Below are 27,732 nucleotides of genomic sequence, written 5' to 3'. Positions count from 1 at the left end.
GAGATAATGTTTTTTGCTGTGGGGGTTCCATTTTGACTTTGGTCTTTCAGTGCTCTGTCACATTCTTCTCACATTATCATATCACTCATCTCATTTTCATCTACGTTCTCTTCCATTTTTAGAACATTCCCTTCAAGGTCATTTCCCTTGTGCAGCTTTTATATGTATTCCTCCTGTCTTTCTCTCTTCCCTTCTTTGATTAGCACTGGTTTCATACCTGAGATCTTCCTATTCATACAGCTGCTTCTCTTTTCTCCAAAGGGCTCTTTAATTCTTCTATATGTGTCTTTCCCCTATTTATGCACGCTTCTATAGCTCTGTTCTGACCCCTAGCCATTCCTGCTTAGCCATTCTGAACTTACAGTCAATCTCATTTTGTACATCTGTATTACCTTTAACTTGTTTTATTTGTTATACTTTTACATTTTCTCCTTCCATGAGATAAACTGAATGCCTCTTGTGTTATCCAAAGATTATGGTAGGCCTTGTCTTTTTATCTATGTGATCCTCAGCCGCCTTCATTATATTATTTCTCGGGACAACCCATTCATCTTCTATTGTATTTTCCCCCTGTTTCAGTTAATTGGTGCCTAATGCGCCTTGTGAAACTCTGAAGTACCTATAACAATAATGGAAGGAACAGTATGTAAAATAAGGGAAAGGCAACCATTCACTTATAGCAGTCTGTTGTGTGCAGTGTAGAAACATATCACGGATAACAGCAGTCACACTAACTTTTGAGCTCTTGCTCTTTTTCTAGCTAAGTTACACACAATCCACAGACAAGCACACAGACACTCAAACATACACTCATGTGGCCATAACTGTTTGTGTGAATTAGTGCACTTTTACTTGAAAAAGAGTAAGAACTTGAAAGCTAGTGTGAATATTGTTTTCTGTTACATATTCCTCCACTACTTATGTATTTTCAATTTATGTCTTATAGTTTAAAATCTAGTCTGAAAATCTCTGTCTTATCATTATGCAGTCAGTCTGAAACTTCCAATGGCTCTAGAGATCCTACACATATACAAACTTCTTAGATGTTTCTTAAAGTAAGTGTCAGCAACGATTAAATTATGCTCTGTGTAAAAGTCTACCAGGTGGCTTCCTCTTTCATTCATTTCCCCAGTCCATGTTCCAATATTTTTCCTTCTCCTTCTTTATCTAGGCCTACTACTGAATTCCATTCCTTCATCACAATTAAATTTTCACTACTTGAATAATTTGTGTATCTCATCATAGTTTTTTCCAAACTCTTCCTCATCTGATAAGCTAGTTAGAGTTTAAAGTTTTACTACTGTGGTGGATGTTGGCTTTGTGTCTGCCTTAGATAAAATAATGCATTCGCTATTGAGGTCTTAGCAGCTTACCTTCCTGTGTTCCTATTCCCTTATTAATTATTTGCAATATATATAAACGACTTATTGGATTATATCAGAAGACAAATGAGGCTATATTCAGATCTTGTTATATGCAGAGAAGTCACAAAGCTAGAAAATTGTCAGAAAATAAGAGAAGATCTGTGAAGAATGATCGCTTGCTGCAAGAACTGTCAGATGAGCTTCAACATAAACAAGTGTAACATACTGCATAAAAATAAGTTGAAAGATCTATTATTGTATGATTACACAAATATCACACAATCACTGGAAGCAACCACACCCATTAAATATCTGGGGGTATATCTTCAGAGTGATTTAAGGTGGAATAAACATATAAAAGTAATTGGAGTAAAGATAGATGCCAGGCTGAGATTCACTGGAAGAACTCTAGGGAAGTTAGTCTATCCGTGAATAATGTAGCTCACAAACAGTGTTCAAACAGTGTCTGAGTATTGCTCAATAGTCTGTGACCCTTACTAGATAGGATCAAGATAGGAAACAGACAAGATCCAAACTCCAAACAAAAGCACTGCATTTCCTCATAGGATTGTTTTGTAAGAGCAAAATCATCACAGATATGCACATCTAGCTCTAGTTCCTAAAAGAGTTAACCAATACAGCAGAATCTCAATTAAACATCACTTTTGGGACCAGGGGATTGTCAGAACAATAAAAAGAGCTCAAAACAATGTAATAAGTAAATGTTAAATAAAAAATTATATTTATAATAAAAGTGAAGGAAAACAGGACATTTTTGACACTGAAAATATATTTGAAAGTGTGTAAAATGTTTTCTGTTTCCATTTCTTAAACCTTAACTTCATGGCTGCATCACACCACTTCCTTGTCCACAATATGCCCATAACTGTAGAAGTTGCCTGTTATCCACATATCTGAGAGCAGTCCCAATGCATCCTTTGCTGCAGAGTGGTTGCTCTTTCCATCTTCCTTTTCTTCATCCTCTAACTCCTCTTGTTCAACAGTAAGCTGTTGCATAACAAGATTGATGAACTGATCATCTTCAAGTTATTCATTGGTAGCACCACTATGTTATCTTCTGCTAAATATTTTTCTACATCAACAGGCTGGATATCATTCTGAAGAGTTTGCAAATCAATGACTAAATCTGCAGTGTCTGGGTCATTAGTTTCTGGAAGTTCCTGATCTTGTTTTAGGCTACACCAAATATCCTTCACATATGAAGCAGGGGAAGAATGACTGTCTGAATGTCTCTGTGTGTGAAGTAACTGTTCATCTTAGCATTACAATCACAATGTGAGTAATGGGTAGGGCATTGTGGCATATTCATAGACCAATCATCTAAAGTTCATTCTCGAAACTTTGTTAATAGACTTTCTTGGGATAGTTTACATCTGTCTTGAAGAGTCTTCCAGTTCAGTTCCTTCAGTATCTCTGTGACACTCTCCTATGGACTACACAAACCTGTGAACATCTATGCTGCCCTTCTCTGTATACATTCAATATTTCCTGTTAGTCCTATCTGGTACAAGTCCCATACACTTCAGATATATTCTAGAACTGGTCGCATGAGTGATTTGTAAGCAATCTCCTTTGTAGGCAGATTCCATTTCCCCAGTATTCTACTAATAAAACTGAAGTCTACCATCTGCTTTACCCATGACTGAACCTACGTGGTAATTCCATTTTATTCCCCTTCAAAGTGTTACACCTAGGTATTTGTATGAGTTGGCTGATTCCAACAGTGACTCACTGATATTATAGCCATAGTATACTATGCATTTTTTCTTTTTGTGAAGTGCAGAATTTTATGTTTCTGAACATTTAAAGCAAGTTTCCAATCTCTGCACCCCTTTGAAATCCTATCAAGATATTACTGAATATTTATGCAGCTTCTTTCAGGGTTGTGCTTCATCATAGATAACTGCATCATCTGCAAAAGCATGATTTTACTATTAACATTGTCTGCAAGGTCATTAATATACAATACGAGCAGCAGGGTCTCAACACACTTCCCTGGGGCACACATGAAGTTACTTCTACTTCTGACAATGACTCTCCATCCAAGCTCCCCGCCAAAAAGTCCCCAATGCAGTCACAAATTTCACTTGGTACCCCATATAATCATACTTTTGACAATAAGTGTAGGTGCAGTACTGAGTCAAATGCTTCTCATAAATCAAGAAATACTGCTTCTACCTGATTGCCCTGATTCAAAGTTTTCAGTATGTCATGCAAGAAAAGTGTGAGTTGGGTTTCACGTGATTGATGTTTTCAAAATCCATGCTGGTTGGCATTGGGAGGTCATTCTGTTCAAGATACATCATTATGTTTGAGCTCAGAATATGTTATAAGATTCTACAACAAATCGATGTTAAGGATATTGGATGGATCACATCCCTTTTTATAAGCAATAATTTCACAGTACAGTAGACTAATTTTCTATACAGAAAATTTTGAATTAATTGTAAATTATAAAGTTAAAAAATCATATACCTCTGCAAGTGTTCTGTGTGTTCACTTTAGTTGTCAATCCTGAAATATGCTTCCTATAGTTCACAAAATATCACTTTTTTTTGTAATAAATGACATACAGATTTACCTTGTGACATTGGTGAAACCATATGAAACCAGACACTGGCACCTCCTGCACTGAGCCCTGCAAGTGTTACTTTCTTCGGATCACCTCCAAATGATAAGATATTCTGTTGCACCCAACGTAAAACTTGCACTTGATCTTTCATTCCATAGTTTCCAGGAAGATATTTATCTCCCGTAGAAATGAAACCTATTACACAAGATCAAAGTGGTCACAAGTAATGCAATGTAACTGTATAGGTTTTATGTTTGAAACTTAACATGAACTCATTTAGAAGAATGTATTAATTTATTATGCCTACAAATAAAGCCATAAAGCAAATCATATTTCAAGATTATGATGAATATGCAGAAGGATTAATTAGTTACAGCATTAAGTAAAAACACCCTTTTTTAAAGTATGGAACTGTTGTCATCTGTACTGGAATCTCTGCAAACTCACTGGTACTTGAATGCCAATGGTTTTCAATACCTTCATCATAAGAAAGCAGTAGTGAACACATTAGTACGCAAGGCAAAGATTATTTCTGATGATGACCATTTATAGTTTGAATTTCAACATTTGATATGCATCTTGAGGGAAAATGCTTACAGAAAAGGAGAGATGGTGAAATATTTCAGGTGCCACTGATGGAAAACACCTTGTGATTCAGCAGAAGACATCAAGTTAGCTGCATTCTTTCCATATTGTGGGGCAATGCCAGGCAAGACAGGATGCATGCCACAGAGACATGGAGTGAGCCTAGTGTTCTGGCCCATCTCCATGTTACAAGATATGTTATGCCCCATTACAGACAACATAGGTCTCTGAGTTCTTGGCATGTATGGTGCTCCTTGTGGACATGGAAGCATTTACACAGGCCAGACTATTCACAGTGTTGATCAACACTGTGCTGAGCAGTAACATCATATTAAACAAATATAACTTGAGAAATGTATACTCAATGTGATACTAGTTGCATAATGATTATGTATAAAATATCGCAGGTTCGATCTTGGGGGGGTGGGGAGTTACGTAGTGATTCGAGAATTTCTGTGTGAATTCTAGAACCACTCAGCCTTCTACCATCTCAGACACACAGTATTCTAGATATGAGTGCAGGATGGTAGAATCCTACCTACTGCGTGTCACTAGTTTGTGTGTGCAGGGTTAAAGTCTGTCATGAGAAGAAAGTAGACACGGTGGTTGAACAGCACAGATGAGTACCTGTCAGACAATCCACAGATGTGTCAGTGGGTGTGCATGGGAGAACCACGGAATCTATATGCAGCTCTGTACCTATTGTATCATTGACTATTGTTATGTGAAAGAAGAACAGTTGAAAAAGTAATCTTGTGGACTCTTAATCTAGCCTTGTTAGAGGCCAGATCTATTTTATGATTCGTGTGAAATAGAATCATGGTTATTAAGCCAACTCTTTTATAAATGTAATTAAATTTGTTTCTGATGTTGGATGGAGCAAGTGACTTACTGGAAGTCATATATGTAGGTGGAAAGAGAGAATTTTATTCTGTATGGAGTTCGAATATACCACTGGTTGGCGGAAAGAAAAGTTAGCATATCTACTTATTTCACAAGTATAGAGAGATGCTTAAATATTCCTGTACCTAGCATCATTCCACAGAGAAGAAGTCAATAGAGTTTTCCAGCAGCCAGCTAGCCAGCAAAGAAGATTGGCTGTGAATCTCAAGTAAGTCACCTCGTATAAAAGAAGTGGTAAGTTTATACGTCTACTTCACACTTTAAATTGGCATCAAAAACATTATAATGTGGCGACATATGTGTGAAAGGACCTGAGAAAACAGGAATTTTAAGTCAAAAACTAGAGAAGAAGTTGTTACGTGTTGCCCTAGCAACCAAACATACCACGACAAGGGATTTACTCAGAGACATTGGAATATGTTCAAGTATCCAATGAAGCAAAATTTGAATGGAAAATGGTGAAGACATGGAAAATTCACAACTATAAAACAGCAAAGAAGATTTCAATGCATTTGTAGCCACTGTTCACTGGTGCTGACCTGCCTCTACATCTGCTCACCTACGACACAAGACTTCTATGCTGGGTGAGTGAAACAAAATTCCATTACTTTAGTACGAAGAGGTACGTAGTGTTGAGTGAACTTTTATTGTGTAATTATAGTATTTAAAGTTAGTTTTAAATGCTTGCTAGGGCTAAAGCATATAAAAGCATGGACAATATACAACAACAAGCTGAGGACTCTCAAGAACCAGCTATGGCTATGAAAGTTAGTAAAGAAGTGCCAGACTGGACTGAGTTGGTAAATTTAATTAAAGCTCAAAGTCTGCAATCAAATGCTCAGAACGAGGCTCTAAGGAAAGAATTAGGCTTGGTAAACTCTCAATTAAGTACCCAGAGTGAAGCTTCAAATGCTCAGAGTCTAAAGTTATACTCATTAGATTCACAATTAAATACCCAGAGTGAGGTTTTGAATGCTCAGAGGGAAACTCTAAATGCCCAGAGTGAAACTCTAAATAGTCAAGCAACAAAACTGGGTTTGCTAAATGCCAAAGTCGACTCGCAAAGCAAAGCATTTAGTAATCTATACGAAGGCATGGGTGCTCTTAAGACTTAATTTGATGCCTTAAATAGTAGAGTAGAGAATTTAAAAATAGATGTAAAGAATGAATTTACTAATTCCTTGACCATTCAAGTAAATCAAATGTTTACCAACCTTAGTCAGAAACAGAATGACAATTTCCAAGATTTGTCAAAAAGGTTAGAATTTAACATTGAAGACCGATGTAATAATGTGGAATCCAAAATTAAGGAAAAGTTAGGATCTTTTGAAAATGTGTGCAGTGTTAAGTTTAATGTTGTAAAGCAGGGATTGAATACTTTGAAAGAGAGTGTAGATAAGAATAATGAATTAATACTGAATATTCAGTTGCAAATTACAGGTGTCAATACACAAGTAGATAATGCAGAAAGAAATTTCAAAGAGAAAATAACGAACTCTGATATCATAAATGTAAGTAGTTTTGAGGAACAATTTGAAGAAATTATAAATCGAAAAGTCACCAAGAGAATAACCTCTGGAAATATATTGCCTATTCTGTCTTCCAAACTTAGTGATACCAGGAAGGGTATAGACAACTTGTGGAGAAAATTCAAGCTTATTCAGGATAAAGTAGAAAAAGGAGTAGCGTCACCTAATGTGGTGTTAACTAGTGAAACTGTAACTGATTTACAATTGGTGGTGGGGGGGAGGGGGGGGGAGGGCTAATTCAGGGTTTTCCAGACAATTCCCTGAAATTAAGCCAGGCAGAGATGTACATCCAACCCATTTCTTAAAAGGTTTAACCAAGCATTACCAAAACATTGGGAAGATTCTAAGAAAATTGAATTTGCTGTGGGGTTCTTCTAGGGGCAACCTCAGAATGAGGAATGGTAAATACTGAGAAGTTTTCCTCTTGGGAGGACTTTTAAAAGAAATTTAAAGACAAATACTGGTCCGCCTGTGCACAAGAAAAATTAATATCAGATCCATGAGACCCGGGTGGAGTCATCTATCCCCCAGGGATATTAACATTCTGAGTTAATGAGCGGAGTAACGACCATTGGATCCTGAGCTGTTTTCGGTGTTTTTTCCAAATAGTTTCCTGCACCAAATTCCTTTAAAATCAAGAACTATTCTGTAATCTTATTGCTTAGAAAACCAGATATGACTATGAAATAGAGAACAACTTAAGAGAATCAAAAAAAGTGACATCTAGACAAAATAAACTAGATTGAGTATTATATTTGTCAAAAATATAATAAGATGTGACTAGCTGAACAACTGTTATACTATAGTGAATAGATTTTCTATTTTGTATAGAGTATTTTATACCTTTTATGTGGTGTAATATAGATGGGTGGGTTTGTACAAATTTTGAAAGGGGTGGGTATTGTGGCTAAAAGCATGATTTACAAGAACAGGTAAATCATGACTAACACAAAACACACATCACACCTTTCAAACAACCCTCACAAACAAGTGTGCCTGATTTTTCATCATTTGTAGTTTCCATAGGGTTGCTAGGATTTCCTTCAGGGACCTCAAAAGGTGAAGTTGGGACAAGTCCGTTCTGTAGGTGACGATTTAACACCAAACCTCCTCCAACATCTCACTCAGGTACCTGAGGGGTAGGGATTCTAGGGAAGGAGGGTGGGAAGGGTTTCTTGTCTTTGGGGCTACCATCTTTCTCTTCTTTGATCCAAGCATTCATATCTATTTTTTCCTTGCTTACTTCTCATTTGAAGAGACTGTCTATTTTTTCCCTCTTCCCATATTCACAAACTTCTATCACTGAAGTCCTTCCTTATTTCCATGGTTACTATAAACCTAAATCTTATCTTTAGATAAGAAGGCCGAAGAATCAGACTGCACAAACACACATCCACATATACACAAATATACACTTCTACACAAACATTAAATCACATAAGAGGAAGCCTGTCACAATGTGAGAACTGCCAGATGTTATAGGGAAAATGTGTGTACTTATGGAATCATGCGCACATATATAGGAAGCTATGACGGTTCTACATTGACTATGCATAAGGAGAGGTGCAGATACATAACAAACAACTATAAAGTAGTAACGAGTAATGGATAAATAAGAGAGAGAAAGAAAACGAAAGTAGGAGTAGAATTAGTCATGTTGATCACTAAGTAATGTCAGCGTAATGAATACTCTGATGAACTGAAGGATAGTGGGGTGTAAATAGTATATGTAGACATAGTATCTATTGTTCAAAAGAGAACAGAGAATTGTTTTGGAAAGGAAAGATATTATATAAATATATGTAAGAAATGTATATTGTTAATATATGAAATGTTATTATGTGTGGTATTGTTTGCATAATGATTATGAATAAAATATTGTGTGTCCGATCTGAGGAGGGGATATGTAGTGATTCGAGAATTTCTGTGTACATTCTAGAGCCACTCAGCCTTCTACCATCTCGAACACACAACATTCTGGTTATGAGTGTGGGATGGTAGAATCCTACCTACTGCATGTCACATGTTTGTGTGTGCAAGTTTAAAATCAGTCGTGGGAAGAAAGTAGACGCGGCGGTTGGATAGCACCGATAAGTACCTCTCGGGCAATCCATAGATGTTTTAGTGAGTGTGTAAGGATGAACCATGGAGTTTATATGCAGCTCTGCATTTATTGTATCATTGACTATTGTTATTAAAACAAGAACAGTTGAAGAAGTACTCTTATGGACTCTTAACGCAACCTTGTTAGAGGCAAGACTCATTTTATGATTCATGTTAAGAAAGGTCATAATATCCAAGCCAACTTTCTGTAAACTGTAACTCAAATTGTTTCTAACATCCGATTGTACAAGAGACTTGCTGGAAGTTACATATTCATGTGGTAAGTGAGATTTTTTTATTGTGTATAGAGGTCAAATACATCATTAGTTGACAAAAAGTAAGGTTTGATGTCTACTAATTTCATAAGTAGAAAGAGTCTAAAAATTCCTGTACCTAGCATTATTCAATTGAGAAGAGGTCAAGAGGGTTTCCAGGAGCCAGCTGTTCAGTATACAAGAATGGTTCAAATCCCAAGTAAGTCACCTCGTAAAGAAGTGGAAGGTGGTTTGAGGGAATAAGAACGTTAGAGTATGAGCACTAGCATTACCTGGGGCATGTGCTGCTTAGTTAGTTATAGCAACAGCAACCTCTTCCATATCTTCCACTGGGATAGGATGCCTACCTCCTTCAGGTGTGACATCAAGGTCACCACCATTATCAAATTTCATTATCACCTTCTTTAAACCATTTAATGACACTGGGCCTCTCTTCAGATATTTCAGTTAGTGATACTCTCTCGTTGCAGCACTGTAATTGCTGCCGTTCATATAAAACAATTTTACTAACAGCACACAGTCTCACTGGTTGATAACAATACTGATTGTTTATGTGATGGCTTGTCAAATGACAGCATGTATACACTGTCTTACAGTGTACAGTGACAGATTTGCACCTGCTGGCCAAAAACTTGTTCTAATTTTTTTTTTCCATCATGAATCAATTCCATGTTAACACATTGGCATATGTCCCAAATTTCGCTGCATTTAATAATTACAGTCCACACTGGACCTCCATGAGTAGCTGCACTTTAATTATAACCACCTGAAACTTTCTTCCAGGAATGCTAGACCTGCAAATTATGCAGGAGAACTTCTGCAAAATTTGGAAGATAGGAGATGAGATACTTGTGTAAGTAAAGTTATGAGGATGTGGCTTGAGTCGTCCTTGGGTAAGTCAGTTGGAGCACTAGCTCTGCTGCCTTCACTATTGCATCCCTCAAAGCTACCCATTCTTCTTCTACTGTATTTCTTTCCCTCATTGTTGTCAATTGTTCCCTAATGCTCTCTCAAACTCTCTACAACCTCTGGTTCTTTCAGTTTATCCAGGTCCCATCTCCTTAAATTCCCACATTTTTGCAGTTTCTTCAGTTTTAATCTACAGTTCATAACCAATAGATTGTAGTCAGAGTCCACATCTGCCCTGGAAATGTCTTACAATTTAAAACCTGGTTCCTAAATCTCTGTCTTACCATTATATAATCTATCTGAAACCTGTCAGTATCTCCAGGATTCTTTCATGTATATAATCTTCTTTTATGATTCTTGAACCAAGTGTTAGCTATGATTAAGTTTTGCTCTGTGCAAAATTCTACCAGGTAGCTTCCTCTTTCATTTCTTCCCCCCCAATCCATATTCACCTACTACGTTTCCTTCTCTTCCTTTTCCTACTACTGAATTCTAGTCACCCATGACTATTAAATTTTTGTCTCCCTTCACTATCTGAATAATTTCTTTTATCTCATCATACATTTCTTCAATTTCTTTATCATCTGCAGAGCTAGTTGGCATATAAACTTGTGCTACTGTAGTAAGTGTGGGCTTCATGTCTATCTTGGCCACAATAATGTGTTCACTATGCTGTTTGTAGTAGCTTACCTGGACTCCTATTTTTTTATTCATTATTAAACCTACTCCTGCATTACCCATATTTGATTTTGTATTTATAACCCTGTATTCACCTGACCAAAAGTCTTGTTCTTCCTGCCACTGAACTTCACCAATTCCCACTATATCTAACTTTAACCTATCCATTTCCCTTTTTAAATTTTCTAACCTACCTGCCCAATTAAGGGATCTGACATTCCATGCTCTGATCCGTAGAACGCCAGTTTTCTTTGTCCTGGTAATGACGTCCTCTTGAGTAGTCCCCACCCGGAGATCTGAATGGGGGACTATTTTAACTCCGGAATATTTTACCCAAGAGGACACCATCATCATTTAACCATACAGTAAAGCTGCATGCCCTCAGGGAAAATTACGGCTGTAGTTTCCCCTTGCTTTCAGCCTTGGATAATATAGCAGAAGTAAATGTTTGAAGTTGGACAGGTGTAATTCACATTGTTCAAACAAAATGTTTGTGTGAACTTAACTTCTTTTCATTGCTCCACTGCAGTTGATTTTGCTGTGATTTTCTTAAGTGATGACAGGTCAAAGAACACCATGGTTCTGCAATAACATGAGAGTTCAAAAAGTGATTCAACTGTACTCAGATTTAGAACTCTGAATGTCCTTTATTTCTTGACTTGATGTCACATCATACAGTGCAGCTCAGAAACCTCACATTGTACTACTCTCCTCATGCATCTCTTGCATCTCTTACATAAATTCGCTGACAGTCGGAACATTGTTCGTTAATTACAATGACAGAAGTTGCTTACAATTACAGAAAATATTATTCAGTGGCTACAACTGAGATGCATTAAATAGGACGCAAGCTCAAATATACTAGCCCTATCCATCATTTCCATGGAAAATAAGAGAAATGATTCAGATAAATAATAGTGATTACATTTTTGTTAATTGCACTGAAACTACATGATCCCAAATATTCCTATCATGTTTCCAGCTGCACACATGAGTACATTATTTTTTAATGTAGGTGGAATTTCAATACGTAATCCAGTAGGCTAAATTAACACTTTGTTTACATTCTCAGTTTCATTTCATATTGTGAATTACAGTAATTATGAAGTAATCAGATGTAGCCATGTCAAACAATAGTATATCAAGTTGACAGTATGACAAACAGGTTTTTAACATTATAAAATATAGTGTATGTGGCACTTTTTTGTTCTTCAGTTGTTTGTAAACATATAGGAGTAATTGCAACTAAACAGATTGGCGATTCATGTTCCTACAAATGGATAGTGAATACTCTGTCTTGAAGTTGTTGAAAATTGCAGTGCTGAGCTCAAAAGATGAAATTACATATATGAGTCCTCCCTAATGATATAACGGTTAATCAAGTGATCCAAATTAGTTTTGAAATCATATGAAACACGGGCTGTAACCTATCAGGACGACTCCCATTTTTGTCACTGAAGGGTAGCACTAGGCAATGAATGTCTATGATAGGCTGGTATCTGATGGGAGGTTGATAGTGAGGGAAAGACTGGATGATAGAAAAGAAGTAAGATAGGAGTGACAAGAACTGAGGCAACACAGATAATGATCTGATGTGTTGTTTTTCATAATTTGGTACATATATAGCTATTTTTTTATGTTTTTTGAGAGGAGGAAACTGTAAGTCAACATAATTTTCATGATAATGCATATTGTTTATGGACATGGAGTAATGACACATTTGATAAAATAGAATTTGATTCTCGTTGAATACAATGTTATGATATACAATGTTGAGTTACTTAAGAATAGAAGTGTCTTTATCAGAATAATTTTTCAGATAATTATCCTTAACCATCCTGCAAATCAACATGTCAGTGAGTAGTCATTTTTTTCATCTTTCTCAAGGGATATTATATTTATTTTTGTTGTACTTTACCATGTTTCACTGACTGTTTAAATATAAGAACTTTCATACAGAATTACTTTATTGACAGTTTGCTATAAGAAGACTGCCTAATTTTGGAGTGATGGAAGTTAGTGTTTGGGTTGGTGCATCATGTAGTTCTACTGAATTCTTTCAACATTGGAGGCCAGGCATTCCGTTACAATACATATGACTACAAATTGTACAATACTTGACAGCAGAAACTGCAAACTATTAATACGTAGATATTTATAAGTTCTGCATGAGGATATAAAAGTAGGTATAGAGTATGAAATAAACTATGTTGGTCAACAGAAAATGTTGAAGTTTGCAGGGGATACAAACCTTTGCAACTAAACACAGCAACAATTACCTTATTACACAGTCTGTTATTTGTCAAAATAGTTTTATTTACAAAAAAAAAAAAAAAATGAAACTTCTCACTCCGTACATTATTTGTATAAATTATTGTTAGCCTCCTACTCTGGCTGACCTTCACTGTCTCTCCCACCATTCAGACTTATCACCACTAATAAATCCTCTCTGTATCATTTACTCATCTGTCTACATATCTAGCATTTAAATGTATTTAGCAGTTTTCCTAAATTGCCCTTCGTACTTACATCATTGTTCATTAACATTTATGCATGATTATAAATTTCCTGTTACTCCTTAATATTACCTTGACTTGTTCATAACTATCCTTTATCCATTAGTTGGTTGAATTTAGATAATTATTGAGAGACTAAGATTTTGAATCAGGGTGATCCATTACCATTTTATTCCATCTTTTTGTGTAATGACTTAGTGTGCCACGATGTACAATCTTTCATGGTATTATCTTCTCCTTACACTTTTTCCATATTTTTTGTGTAATTTAATTTTTTTATTATTTATTATTATTATTATTCAAGCTTGGGCCCTAATGGACCACAAAGTGTACAAAAAAGGAAATTTTTGGAGTTTTAGCTTTCCTTTTTGGGAATATTACTTTCATGGTCTCAGAATGGACTCTTCTCCTGTCATCTGACAAAAGTGTTTCTGTCTTTTTGGATTTTTCTGCCACATTAAGTGTCCATTTGTAGAATTTATACCTAAAAATCCCTCTTTCTAGGATATCAAGTTGTGTTATTCCTGCTTTTTGAAGACTTCTTTCGCTGCACTGAACCATTTTATTGTTTCAGTTTTAGCTTTACTGCAACTTTTGTAAATTTCCACAATGTATCTAGTCAATCTACCTGGTTCCATTCTCTTAATATACTTGTAGTATTTTACCTTCATTTTTTTGTATCAAATACATGTTGGTATATTTTTTAGTTTACTTGTCTGCTGTCAGCTTATATGTTTTTTTAGCATAATTTGGACCTAATATTTTCTGATTACTTTTATTTCTCTCTTTTTGAATTATTTAGAGTTTCTACATGTTGTCTTTATGTTTTTTGAGGTCCCTCTCTTCCACAGTCACATTTTACAAGTAATGTGGTCTTAAACTGTTTTTTGTAAAAGACAGCATAACTCTCACATTAGTTCTCTCTTTCTGTTTAAAATGAGTGTTTCATTCCCATAAAGACACCCTGCTTGTCATATGATTCTTTTATGCACATGTTCAAATGGCTCTAAGCACTATGGGACTTAACATCTGAGGTCATCAGTCCCCTAGACTTAGAACTACTTAAACCTAACTAACCTAAGGACATCACACACATCCATGCCAGAGGCAGGATTCGAACCTGCAACCATAGCACCAGCGCGGTTCCGGATTGAAGCGCCTAGAACCGCTCAGCCACACCAGCTGGCTTTTATGCACATGTCTGTCAACAACTCAATGTTCCTGCTTTTTGGTGAGTGCACTCTTACACTCCTAATTTTTTAAAGACATCTTTTGTAACTCTGAAGTTTGTTTCTGTTTTGTGGTAATGAATTTTGTAACCATTCTGTTGCAGACTTGTCCCCTGCATGGGTTTGCCTAAATATTTGAACAAAGAAACTCTTGTCATATTTCCACATATAATTTTTTAAAATTTTGGATTCCAGATTGCTGATGCTATATACTTTTGTTACAAATTAAGGAGAGTAGTCTTTTATTTGCAAAACCTAAACATCATGTATAATTATGAAAAATTCATGTTGGTCCTATCAAAGTTGCTTCAGTGTGGTAGTTACATGTAGGAAGTTGCATTTGCCTGATTAGATTAGATTAGATTAGATTAATACTAGTTCCATGGATCATGAATATGATATTTCGTAATGATGTGGAACGAGTCGAATTTTCCAATACATGACATAATTAGGTTAATTTAACAACATACTTAAGTTAATATAACAACTTTAGTGAATAGATTTCAATAGTACAACTTACCCAGAGCTCCCAATCGATAGTTGAATGTGACAAGTACAATGTCCTGATCCATAAGGTATTGTGGTCCATGCAATGCGCTGTTCCCTGTGCCTCCATACCACCCTCCAGCATGGACCCAGACCATAACAGCTCTCTTAGGATTGGCATCTTGCATTGGTAACTGAAAGGATATAATATGAAATTCAGACACGAAAGAATGTGATTTTCGTAATTCTGAAGTATTTTGCAGTCCTTGTTAATTCCATCAAGGTCTTTCAGAGCTGCAACATTTGATGTCTTTTTCTGTGGTCTTTCTTAAGCCTGTTGCTGGAGCCTCCTTTTCTGAGGTTATCTGGCTGTGCTGTTTAACTCTATCTGAGCTCCATTTAAAGAAACCTTTCCCTCAGACTACAGCTGTAAATGTACACTGATGTTACAGAGTCATTTCTACAGTGTAATTTCAACAAAGTAAAATACTTTAGAAACAACTACTATCAAACAGATACCTGCCACTAAAATGTGGTTTACATGACAACAGTGCACCCACACTCCACAATGGAGTTCTTGCTGTTACTGTTTGAATAAGGTTGGTTTGATCAAATTCCATGAAATTGGTCGGTAACTTACAAGGTTTACACAAACCAGTTCAAATTGTTTAACATAATGACCATTCCTGGAATATATCTTTTTTAATAGGCCTACACAGAAAGCAGAACTTCAAGTTATTCAGTATGTAGTGTGGTGTATAAACAAATAACACCAGACAAAGAAAGAGTATTTGTCTAATTGGATGGGGTTTCTTCCTCTGCACAGAATGACCCCTTCTGTGTAGTGCCTGAGAGCTGTCTCTTAATTGTATCTGTTGAGCATAGATAACTGTAATTTATGTGTATATAGTGTTGTATCATGTATGTATTGTGTGATGTTGAGAGAATGGAGAGGGTTAAGTCCAGTGGCAGCATACGGCCTCCACCCAATGAATAGCACCAATAGAATCACCAAGCTTAATAACCCCATGTGGCAGATGAATTGCTATCAAAAGTGTCACAAGACCTCATTCAATTGGTCACTGCAGAGAGGTTTGGAATTTAATCCAGGATATTAGAGCGAAGTCTGGTAATCAGGAACTTGATGCCAAGAAACCACAGCAACTAACACTTTAACTAAGTAATAAACAGTACTTTGTGTTTAGTACTAAGTACATTTGTATGTTAATTATTTACTAGCAGGTGGAATATTGACATCTAAATACTGGCAATGATGACAGAAGAAGATGTAGGAAGAAAACTGAGAAACAGTTCTCGAAGAAAGTCACTGCAAAAAACTGTGTACTAACATTCTGACTAGATAATAACCTTTAAGGAGGCAGTCATGCCTTGAGGTAGTTAGGCCTCAGCACCTGTAGGCAACAGTGGTCCTGTGTTTATGGGCTGTGTACGTATGAATATGTATACTTTGTGAACATTTGATCAATATTTCACTGTAACATATACACTTGCTCAAGTTCATAATATGCAAATACACCAAAAAGTCAATAAACATATAGATTTAATAAATATAAGATGAGTACATGATGGTCATCAGAGAACTGTTATGGTTATTGAAGGGAAGAGAGCAAATGTGAACTCTTGTTGGTGTGCACGTTTACTTTTCCAAGACTTCCTTTACGATTGTTGTTTGTGCTTTATTTATATATTTATTTATCCATCCATAGATAATCAGGATTGTATGGATGTTGTCAACATAAGTATATACAATAGGCAAACAAATTTATAATTATCACAATCAGAATTCATGAATATTGTAACATAAAGACACATTGTTAAACCACTTAATAACACAGTTGATAATTTTTATATATATCTATATGTTTACATCATTCCAAGTAATCCTTGACAATATAAAAACACTTTATGAAGAAATATTTTTTTAGTGATTTCCTGAAGTTATCTATTTTGCTTAGGTCTTTGATCCCTTTTGGAAGATTGTTGTACAATTTAATTCCATTACATAACATGCTATTTTGAGTTTTTGATTTGTTTTTCCTATAGAGGTGTAAGTGTTGTATGTTTCTGGTTTCATGTGCATGTACTGGCATGTGCATGTGCATGTGCATGTAGTGTGCATGAACTGGTCAATGTGTTTTTTATGTATATTACTGTCTGCAAAATTTATTCACACAGAACTGTCAATATATCCAAAGATTTGAATAACTCTGGGCAATGGGATCTATTGCTACTTTTCACTATGATTCGTATGGCCCTTTTTTGCAACTTAAATACTGTTTGTCTGTTCCACTCTGTCGACCCCCAGAAGGATATGCCATAACTAATTATAAAGTGGGCATACGCAAAATATGCAGTTCTAGTACATGAGCTACTACATACTGAATTTATTATCCTAAGTGCATAGTGTGGTGTCACCGCCAGACACCACACTTGCTAGGTGGTAGCCTTTAAATCGGCCGCGGTCCGTTAGTATACGTCGGACCCGCGTGTCGCCACTGTCAGTGATTGCAGACCGACCGCCGCCACACGGCAGGTCTAGAGAGACTTCCTAGCACTCGCCCCAGTTGTACAGCCGACTTTGCTAGCGATGGTTCACTGACAAATTACGCTCTCATTTGCTGAGACGATAGTTAGCATAGCCTTCAGTTACGTCATTTGCTACGACCTAGCAAGGCGCCATTATCAATTGCTATTTATCTTGTGATGCATGTACCGTCAGACCGATGTTCATCAATTATGGATTAAAGTTAAGTATTCCAACAGCTATGTACTTTATTTGCTAGACTCAAATCCTTTAACTGTTCCAGACCTCACGCCAGCCTGCGTGAGCTTAAACGCGTGCCTTTCGGCTACCCGTCATTGTGGATTGGCTGTCTTGCCAGTCCACAACACATAGCATGCTGAAGCAAACACAGAAACAGAGAAAAAAATTTTAGAGTACAGAAGCGTATAATAAGAGTAATGAGTAGTGTAAATCCAAGAACATCATGTCGAAACCTATTCAAAAAATTGGGCATATTAACCACAGCTTCTCAGTATATTTATTCCTTAATGAAGTTTCTTGTAAATAATACATATCTTTTTCTAACTAACTGCATAGTACACAGTATCAATACTAGGAATAAGAAAAATATACATAAAGATTTAAAATCATTTACTCTTGCCCAGAACGGAGTCCAGTACTCAACAACACATATTTTCAATAAGTTACCAGCAACCATTAAGAGTTTAGTTTCAGACAAGGCACAATTTAAACATAATTTAAAAAAATTTTCGGTGGCCAACTCCTTCTATTCCATCCACGAGTTTCTCAACAAGAGCAGTAGGCGATTTTAATGAAAATTTATTATACCTTAATTTTTGACAATACTTGGTTGTAACAGCCAAGTAACTACCTACTGTGTGCACGATGGATGTATGGAAATCAGATGTAAGTCTTAAGTCTGTAAATAGTGGAAGTTTAATTTTAAATATTGTACATAATCTAATTGTTCTTAACTGAGGATCACTGAAATGAATAATTTACTTTAATTTTTCACAATACTTGGTTGTAATAGCCAAGAAACTAGCAAATGTCTGAATGATGGATTTAATGAAAGCAGATGTAAGTATTAAATCTGTAAGTATTAGAAGTTTAAATTTAATTCATGTACATAATTTTACTGTTTATTGACTGAGGATCATTAAAATTAATGAAACTCAAGTTTTTCTAATTACATTTTTGTGATGTGCTTATCTGACATGTTCCACACCCAGGAGGATTCCCTCTTTTGTGGGTCTATGGAATGAATAATTAATCTAATCTAAGCTATTCGATATCCAAGTACCGCAGTGTGCTTGGACCAATTCGACATGCATGGCTAAAAATTTTGTTGATTGTACACATTCTGTGTGCTCGTCATTAACTTTAAGCTTGGTACTGTTCAGTTTTCTGTTTAAGTGGAAACTAATATTTTTTTTTTTTTTTTTTTTTTTTTTTTTTTTTTTTTTTTTTTTTTTAGGGTTAATTTGTTAGTCTCTATCTACTGGCACACATGCTTACGTGTTTCCTCAGCTTTTCTATTGAGTACACTTGGTGACTCATCTTTGATTAATATGTTACTGACATCAGCAAACAGTGCTGATGTTGAAATTTCTTGGTAATGCTGATGCTGAAATTTTCTCAGATGGTACTTAGAGCATGTTGTACACTCATGCTCATAAATTAAGGATAATGCTGATACATGATGAAACAATGCTCTGGTGGGCAGTTTGTGGGTTTAAATCACCTTGGCACATAACAATGTGGTGCATTTGACCTGTGGTTGTTGCACGGTGGCACTGGCAGCAATCCACATATGTAGAGGTGTGTTGGTGCATGTCAGAGTACGGTGCAGCGAGTAAGTGTGCTGAGGTTTTCAGATGTACTAATGGTGACTATGTGTTGAAAATGGCTCAAAGAACACATATTTACCTTAGGGGTAGAATACTAGGATGACTGGAGGTTGGTCAAACACATCAGGTTTTAGCATGGGCCCTACGTGTGCCACAAAGTGTGATCTCAAGATTACGGCAATGATTCCAGCAGACAGGAAATGTGTCCAGTCACTACAGTACGGGACGTCCACAGTGTACAACACCACAAGAACAACAATATCTCACCATCAGTGCCTGCAGATGACCACGGAGTGCTGCAGGTAGCCTTCCTCGGGACCTTACTGCAGCCACTGGAACTGTTGTCTCCATACAGTCTACAGACGACTGAACAGACATGGTTTATTCGCCCGGAGACCTACAAGGTGCATTCCACTGACCCCTGGTCACAGGAGAGCCTGTAAAGCCTTGTGTCAAGAACACAGTACACAGTCACTGGAACAGTGGTCCCAGGTTATGCTCACGGACAAGTCCAGGTATAGTCTGAACAGTGATTCTCGCCGGGTTTTCATCTGGCATGAACCAGGAACCAGATACCAACCCCTTAATTTCCTTAAAGGGACCTGTATGGAGGTTGTGGTTTGATGGTGTGGGATGGGACTATGGTTGGTGCATGTACACCCCTGCATGTCTTTGACAGAGGAACTGTAACAGGTTAGACATATCGGGACGTCATTTTGCACCAGTATATCCACCTTTTAAGGGGTGCAGTCAATTCCACCTTCCTCCTGATGGATGATCACACATGGCCTCTCCGAGCTGCCATCATGGAGGAGTACCTTGAAACAGAAGATATCGGGCGCAAGGCGTGGCCTACCTGTTCTTCGGACCTAAACCCAACTGAGCACATCTGGGATACTCTCAGTCAACATATTGCTGCACATCTTCAAACCCCTGCAACACTTCAGGAGCTCCGAAAGGCACTGGTGCAAGATTGGGAGGCTATACCCCAGCAGCTGCTCAACCACCTGATCCAGAGTATGCCAATCTGTTGTGCGGCCTGTGTGCGTGTGCATGATGATATATCCCATATTGATGTTGGGGTACATGCACAGGAAACAGTGGCGTTTTGTAGCACATGTGTTTCGGGATGGTTTTCTCAACTTATCACCAGTACCGTGGACTTACAGATCTGTGTCGTGTGTGTTCTCTATGTGCCTATGCTATTAGTGCCAGTTTTGTGTAGTGCCAAGTTGTGTGGCACCACATTCTGCAATTATCCTTAAGTTAGTTAGTTACGTGTTCCATTGATCAATATCACGGAAAACTGTTATGATGTGGAACGTGTCATATGAACAAGAAATGCACACAGGAAACAAGTTTTTTTTTTTCATTACAGTGTTATACCTATATATTTCTATTATCTATCCCATTCCCTTAAATGGCACAAAATGCATATATTATATCTCCAGATTTATTTATTCATATTCAAGAATTCATTTATGAGCATAAGTGTAAATGATCACAGATCCTCCTTACAACCAATAGCCAGAACACTGCATCTTGTAGCTATTTCCTCAGTTGAAATCACTACATTGTTTTGTCAGGCTTTACAGCTTCCTACTGAAATGATGTCTGTAATTATGTTTTATACAAAATCACAGAGTGAAACAAAGTCAGAATCAAATAACAAATTACTCTTTTCATTAGAATCGAAAGTGACAAAGTAACCACAATGATAAAGAAAACCAAAAATATGTTTTTATAATATCACAGAACATGGCCATGCACAGAATGAATATTCATCTCTGGTGTGATCACATTATGAGTACTAAAACAAGGCCAAAGACAACTCTTAGTATAACAAGCTCACTCTTATCTACCCTCCCATTCTTCTTTGATTGAGCTTGTTTTTGAAGTGATTGACAGAGCTTTTCTATCTGATATAAATTTGTCTCTAGTTTCATAAACAAATCTGCCAACTGTTTAGCAGAACAAACACAACAATCTTCTGTCTCACTGCCTTCAACACATTCAAATAAGTAATAGTATTTAATGTATATGTGTTTGGAACATTTCTGATGCTCTGCATTTTTAATCACATGAACAGCACTTGGAGTTGTTGACACATGGTCTATCTTTAAAGTGATCAGTTAGTCCCTCAGAATTCTCTTTCACACAATAGACTCTATATCCAACTGTCTCGTGATTGCATGGTAATGATACCAGATCACAAGTTTTGTTCTTCTTAGGATTCCATTTCCTCTTCCATTGCTTGTTTCCACTTTGATGACTGCTTTTTCAGAAGTTTGATACTGAAAGATAATGGCAGAACAGGTTATACCTTGATCTGAAAACAAGCAGATGCTCACAGATTAGATCATTCTCTCAGATTCATTCTTTTACTTTCTATTACTCATTCACTAGTAACATCCTACTCAGATTCCTGGTGAACATCTTCAGCAGCATGTTTTACCAGTAAAAATGTAGCATCTCTCTCTTCCGTGTTTAACCCATGGGTTTCTTCTTCAATATAAAAGACATTGCAAGAGATTACAACTTTCTGTTACTCTGTATTGTAGAGACAGTAATTGTTACTATATCCACCAAAGCAAATCATGATCAATTTCTTCAATTTACTATCCCATTTTGATCTAAACTGATCAGGAAAATGTACATATGCTGACAATCCAAACCCCTTCATGTGTTATAAAGATGGAGATTTTCCAAACCATTTTACATACAGCATCAAGAGTACTCATATCCAGGGACAAGGTGTGCCATGGCCTTCCCCTCACAGGGAAAGGAAAACTTAAAAGGTGATATTATGCAGGTTTTTAATAGGGTGAGAATGGGAACTTTTTTTTGATACTTACAAGTCACCATTCATCATCCAAAATATTAAAAATACCTCACACCATCAGGTAGCCCTCCCTGCAAACTACTGTATGGGTATCCTTGCTTGGAATGATATTATTGTTTGCTTTACATAGTCATTGATTTAAGATAGGCACAGCATAATTTAGTGCTACGCCTCATAATTTATGAAGACAACATAAATGTGCACGAACAATGGACTTATTTTGTTGCTTAATTCTGTCATTCTGCTGTGTTGTATAGGACTTGTTTTATCACAAATTTTTCCATTTTGCTTGAAATGATCTTCAAAATCCTTATTTATGAATTTGCTCCCATTGTCACTTCTCAGAACTTCGATTTTGTTTCCAATTTGTCTTTCAACACGTCTTCAAAATTCCAAAAACACAGGGAAAGGCCGTGCTTACTTTTAAAGACATATACAAACCTGTACAAAACACAATCATCCTCAAAAACTATGTACAGATCTGCACCTCCAAGAGTTGGTTTTCTGATCCAACCAATCAAATTGGCATAAATAAATTAGTCAGGAACTTTTGATATTGATTTCTAATCTGAATTAAACAATACTGACATGGTTCGCATCAAGATTTTCATCTTTCTTCATTTTTAAACCAGTAATTAAATTCATATCATATATATTCTTCAGGCCTTTAAAATGGATGAATCCATGTCTCTCATGCCAGATCATTGTGGAATTTGAGGAAGCAGAATTTGCCTGTAGTACTTCTGGAAGTGTAAACAATATCTGATTATACTGATTGTCCATCTCAATTCCTTATGCAACTAGAACTGAATTGCAAACTCCATTCTCTTGCAATCAAAAATAACTTTCGTTCCTCTTTTTGTGACTGCAACCATGGAAAATAAATTTCTGAATAATGTGTTTTCCAAAGTGCGAGGTTGCTATTTTCTCTCAACTAATGACAAAACTCCAGTGGACCCAATGCCTTCAGTTTTAACAATCACATTGTCTCGAATTTGAACATAGGAGTCATCAGGTCTGCTGTTGGAAATGTTTTGGGACTGGGTTGCAAAGTGATATTTCCAATTGATATTACTTGTGAAGGAAAGCAGGTCCTTCACCAAAGCAGCATGATCAAATTTGGATTTAGAGCTGAAAGTGAGACCCTTAGATAACTGTTTCTTGTGATTATGGGTTATTCTTTGTCTGGGAGGCAGTGGTGAAGCCGAATCTCATGCCACTTTCCTTGATGTTCATCTCGTCTCCACCAAAGTCCAGCTACACACTTCCATCCACATTAAACCTACCAATTAACAGCAGCACTTACATTTTGACAGTTTCCATCCTTTGCATGTCAAACATTCCCTCCCATACAGTCTTGGCATCCAAGGCAAATATTTACAGCAATACACCACCATTCTCACCTCAGTCTTCACTGCACATAATTACCTCATCAACCTGGTTCAAACGGAGATTTCCCAGGCCATCACATCCAATCCTGGTACTGCTGATACCTTCAAAAAGCAACTTCAGAGCACACCACTGGTGACTCAGTGTTATCCTGGTCTGGAATGTATTAATCAGCTGCTTTTACAGGGCCATGACTTCCTAAAATCATGCCCTGAAATGAGATCCATTCTGTCTGAGATTTTGACCACCACACCTAGAATAGCTTTTTGTTGCCCTTCCAATCGCCACAATATTCTTGTCAGACACTATGCTCCTTGTGCACGCATCTCCCTACCCTATGTCTCCTATTCATGTGACCATCCCCACTGCAAGACTTACCCTGTGCACCCTCCTGCCACCACCTATGGCAGCTCTCTAACTGACAAAACATATACTATGAAAGGGAGAGCCACGTGTGAAACAATACATCATGTACCAGCTGTTATTTAAACACTGTTTGGCCTTTACATTGGCATGACTACCACCAAATTATCAATTAGGATGAATGGGCATAGACAGAGGGTGTATACTGGCAACACACAACATCCTGTCGCAAAGCATGCTCTACAACATGACAATTGTGACATCAGCATCTGTTTCACCACACACACCATCTGTATTCTTCTGCCATACACCAGTTTCTCAGAACTCCGCAGGTGGGAACTAGCGTTACAATATGTCCCTGGTTCTCGCCACCCACCTGGCTTTAATTTATGTTAATTTCTTCTGTCTCAGCATATCTTCACAGTAACTACCCTTTTCTTTACTCCGTTTTAGTTTTCTACATCTTTCATTGTCTATTTTTCACCAACTCCCTCTGACCTCTGCTACATACAGTGCACTTAGCTTTTCACTCTTATTAACTCATGCATGATGTTTAAGCAGAAATCTCTGTCTTGCATATTACCCTGTCTTCCACATTTAAGCTCTCATGTTTTCAAATATCATCCGATGCAGTCCCCAACAATCAGTCCTTCCTTTTCATCCTGGCACAATATTATTTGCTCGATATAGCAAACACATCAGTTCTACTGCTTGAGGCATACTGAGCTGTCTACAACTCATACTAGATGAACATATTTTATTTAGCAATTCCATTTTGTATAGTATGCTAATGTGTGAAATATTCAACTCAAAGATCAGGCTTCTTTTTAAACAATTTCCCATATCATTTCTTTTCACATATATTTAAATTCCAAAGTACCACAGGAGAACCTACACGATGTTTTATATAAGATGAAGTAAGTTGTGGTAGTAAGGAAAATTCTGCTACTGCTTTACCAAAATATTTCTTTTGTGTGTGTGTGTGTGTGTGTGTGTGTGTGTGTGTGTGTGTGTGTGTGTGTGTGTGTTTTGTCTAGATCCATAAATTATAATGAATACTATCACCAACCCACCTTACTGTATAGAAGCACTGCCAGAACAGAAGCATATATTAAGTAAAAATTGTGTGAGGCAAGGTATTAGCATAGTTAACATCAGAGTAATTTTGCAATATTTATAAATGATAACAATATAGGATGGTTTTCTGGATCATTGTTCATTGTAACAAGCCCCATGTGCAGTGATCTTCACTGATATACACATCTTCCAAATATCTAATGTTCCAGTATAATTCAGAAATATTGGCCTAGATATAAAGTCATTACTCCTTCTCAGACTGATTCATTCGTCAGCTCAGTTTGTGAATAGCGCAGTACCACAACACTAAGTATTATAATCACAGCCTTACCTGAAGCTGCCTGACAAAATGTGCAATGATACAGTACATTATTCTATACCCTGTTGTAAAGGAAGAAAAACTGCCTTCAATTATCATTCAATGTAAATACAGAGAATTCCTCATAAATTCCAATTAATACTATTACTCAGCATCACCATCAACTTACAAAAACATTTGAGTACTACCAACAGTAACCATTACAACAACATATGAAACATGAAATTTTTGTCTTGGTACTGTTGTCATAATAATGGATTTTTCAGAAAGACTGGTCAGTAATTGTCTTTACGAGTTGCAGCTCCCAACACTACTAATAAAAACACTTAAAACTGTAAGTAGTGCTACTAGTTTACAGAACAATAGGTTATCTCCTCAGAAAAGAGAGAAGAATTGGTTCTGAGAGGTGGATATATATATTTAAAAAAAAGGTGTGGGCCAGAGCTCACTTAGATCCTACAGTGAAAAAAGGCCTATCTTTAACAAGGAAGAAGAGGGCAAAGATCTTCCTTCTCATAACAGATGGATATCTGTTAGCCTCCCCGAACCAGTATGTCCTTACACCTACATCTACATGGATACTCTGCAAATCACATTTAAGTGCCTGGCAGAGGCACATCCCGAATGAGAATCTATTGTTCAAAATTAATGAAGTAACCTGCAACAGGTGATTCTACCTCTTAATGTGTAACTTGACTTGCTCCACATCCCTGAAGGCTCTCTTTCACAATGGAATTTACAGCATATAATGTGTGACAGAATGAAAAAAATGAATGAATAGCTGGAACTATTCTTTTCCTATTTTAACTGCTGGTATCAGCAGTACTAAAAGTTGCATCTTCTAATGGTAACAACTGGTCCACCTTTCTGTCTCTTTGTGATTTTAATTTATTTTATGAATAGATTCCCCATTGTATATGATGAATTAGTGAAGCAAACATGGAGGAAGTTGAGTTAATATGTTGCATGGACATCACAGGCATGTACATCAATAACTCGTTACATATTTTATTACAGTTGCTTAGATTCTAAAGGAAATGCTGAAAAATGTGAATTACCTTTGTTGTATAAACATTTAAAAATAGGCAGTCTTCATCAGTTGGTATAATGTAGTTCTCTTCTTGTGGACAAGCAAAACCATCTGCTGTTGCATTCACTGTTCCTTCCCAAGGTCCTATAGGAACAGGAGGCTGTATGTGGGAGGAAGCATACTGAATTAAAATTTGTTTGCTATTGATGAACATTTTCTATAAATTGGTGACAATAGGAAAGTAGAAGGATGTTTTGTTTTTTTATATGTGCATAAGATAATTAGATGAGTATTTTTCATACAGCCCTGTTCACGCAGCTATGCAACAATATGTCAGTCAGTGAAGGAAGTACTACCGGGTGGTTGTAATTAAGGAGCAGCTGCTCAAAGAGTTCCAGAGAGAAACATTTTCATATGATATGGATTAGGAATGGGATGTGGACAGAAAAGGTCAAGCAACTGAAAAAAGCATAATTATTAACTGGTGCATGCACAATTTGTTTAATCTGAGCACCCGGGACATCGACAAGATGCTGTATAGTGCCAGATTTGTGCCTGCTGGCCAAAATTAGAACTAATTTTTTTCCAGAATGAATTGGTTACACATTAACACATTAGCATATTTACTTAGTTTTGCTATTATACAATAATTACAGCCCACAATGGACCTCCATTAGTAGCTGAACTTTAATTATAACCACCTGGTGATAGCCACTATACTTGATTAGCACAAACAACTATTTTACTAATTTTTCACATGCTTCTGAAAAGAAAACATTTTGTAGCTTTTACCTGCATACATCAGTCGTAGGGCAATGCAAAAAATTTAGGTTAGTAGACCTTAGAGCAAAGAATGGGCCACCTGTAATTGTTATCCATGGGAATACAAGTCCTTGCAAACCACAAGCATTGTTAGTCAGTTGCATGACCATTCATTGTAGGGTTCCAGCAGTAATATCACTTATTAATTGTAGTGACATACATGTACTATGTGTGACAGAAAGATGGCCAGAATCATAAATAAAAAGTAGTGTTATCTTAAATTCCAAATGGGATACAAACCAGAAATCTATGAAGAACACAAATGGTGGGAGTACATTTATTGCCCTGAAAACTCAGCAATTCCTAATCAGATAAATAATAAGTC

At 36.7% G+C, this 27,732-nt stretch overlaps 1 protein-coding gene across 1 annotated transcript in view; it reads right to left on the bottom strand.

The window, feature by feature from the left end:
* Positions 1–27,732, bottom strand: part of LOC124547545 (esterase E4-like) — a 244,047-nt gene that overhangs the window by 137,959 nt on the left and 78,356 nt on the right. The window contains exons 3-5 of the mRNA XM_047125113.1: positions 26,614–26,745; positions 15,205–15,364; positions 3,967–4,152 (exon numbers count right to left, since the gene is read on the bottom strand). Coding sequence (XP_046981069.1) covers positions 3,967–4,152; positions 15,205–15,364; positions 26,614–26,745 — 478 coding nt within the window. The remainder of the gene's footprint in view (positions 1–3,966; positions 4,153–15,204; positions 15,365–26,613; positions 26,746–27,732) is intronic.

The sequence above is a fragment of the Schistocerca americana genome, chromosome 1, assembly GCF_021461395.2.
Source record: "Schistocerca americana isolate TAMUIC-IGC-003095 chromosome 1, iqSchAmer2.1, whole genome shotgun sequence".
Taxonomy (NCBI): domain Eukaryota; kingdom Metazoa; phylum Arthropoda; class Insecta; order Orthoptera; family Acrididae; genus Schistocerca; species Schistocerca americana.
This window is presented reverse-complemented; position numbering and strand designations above follow the sequence as displayed.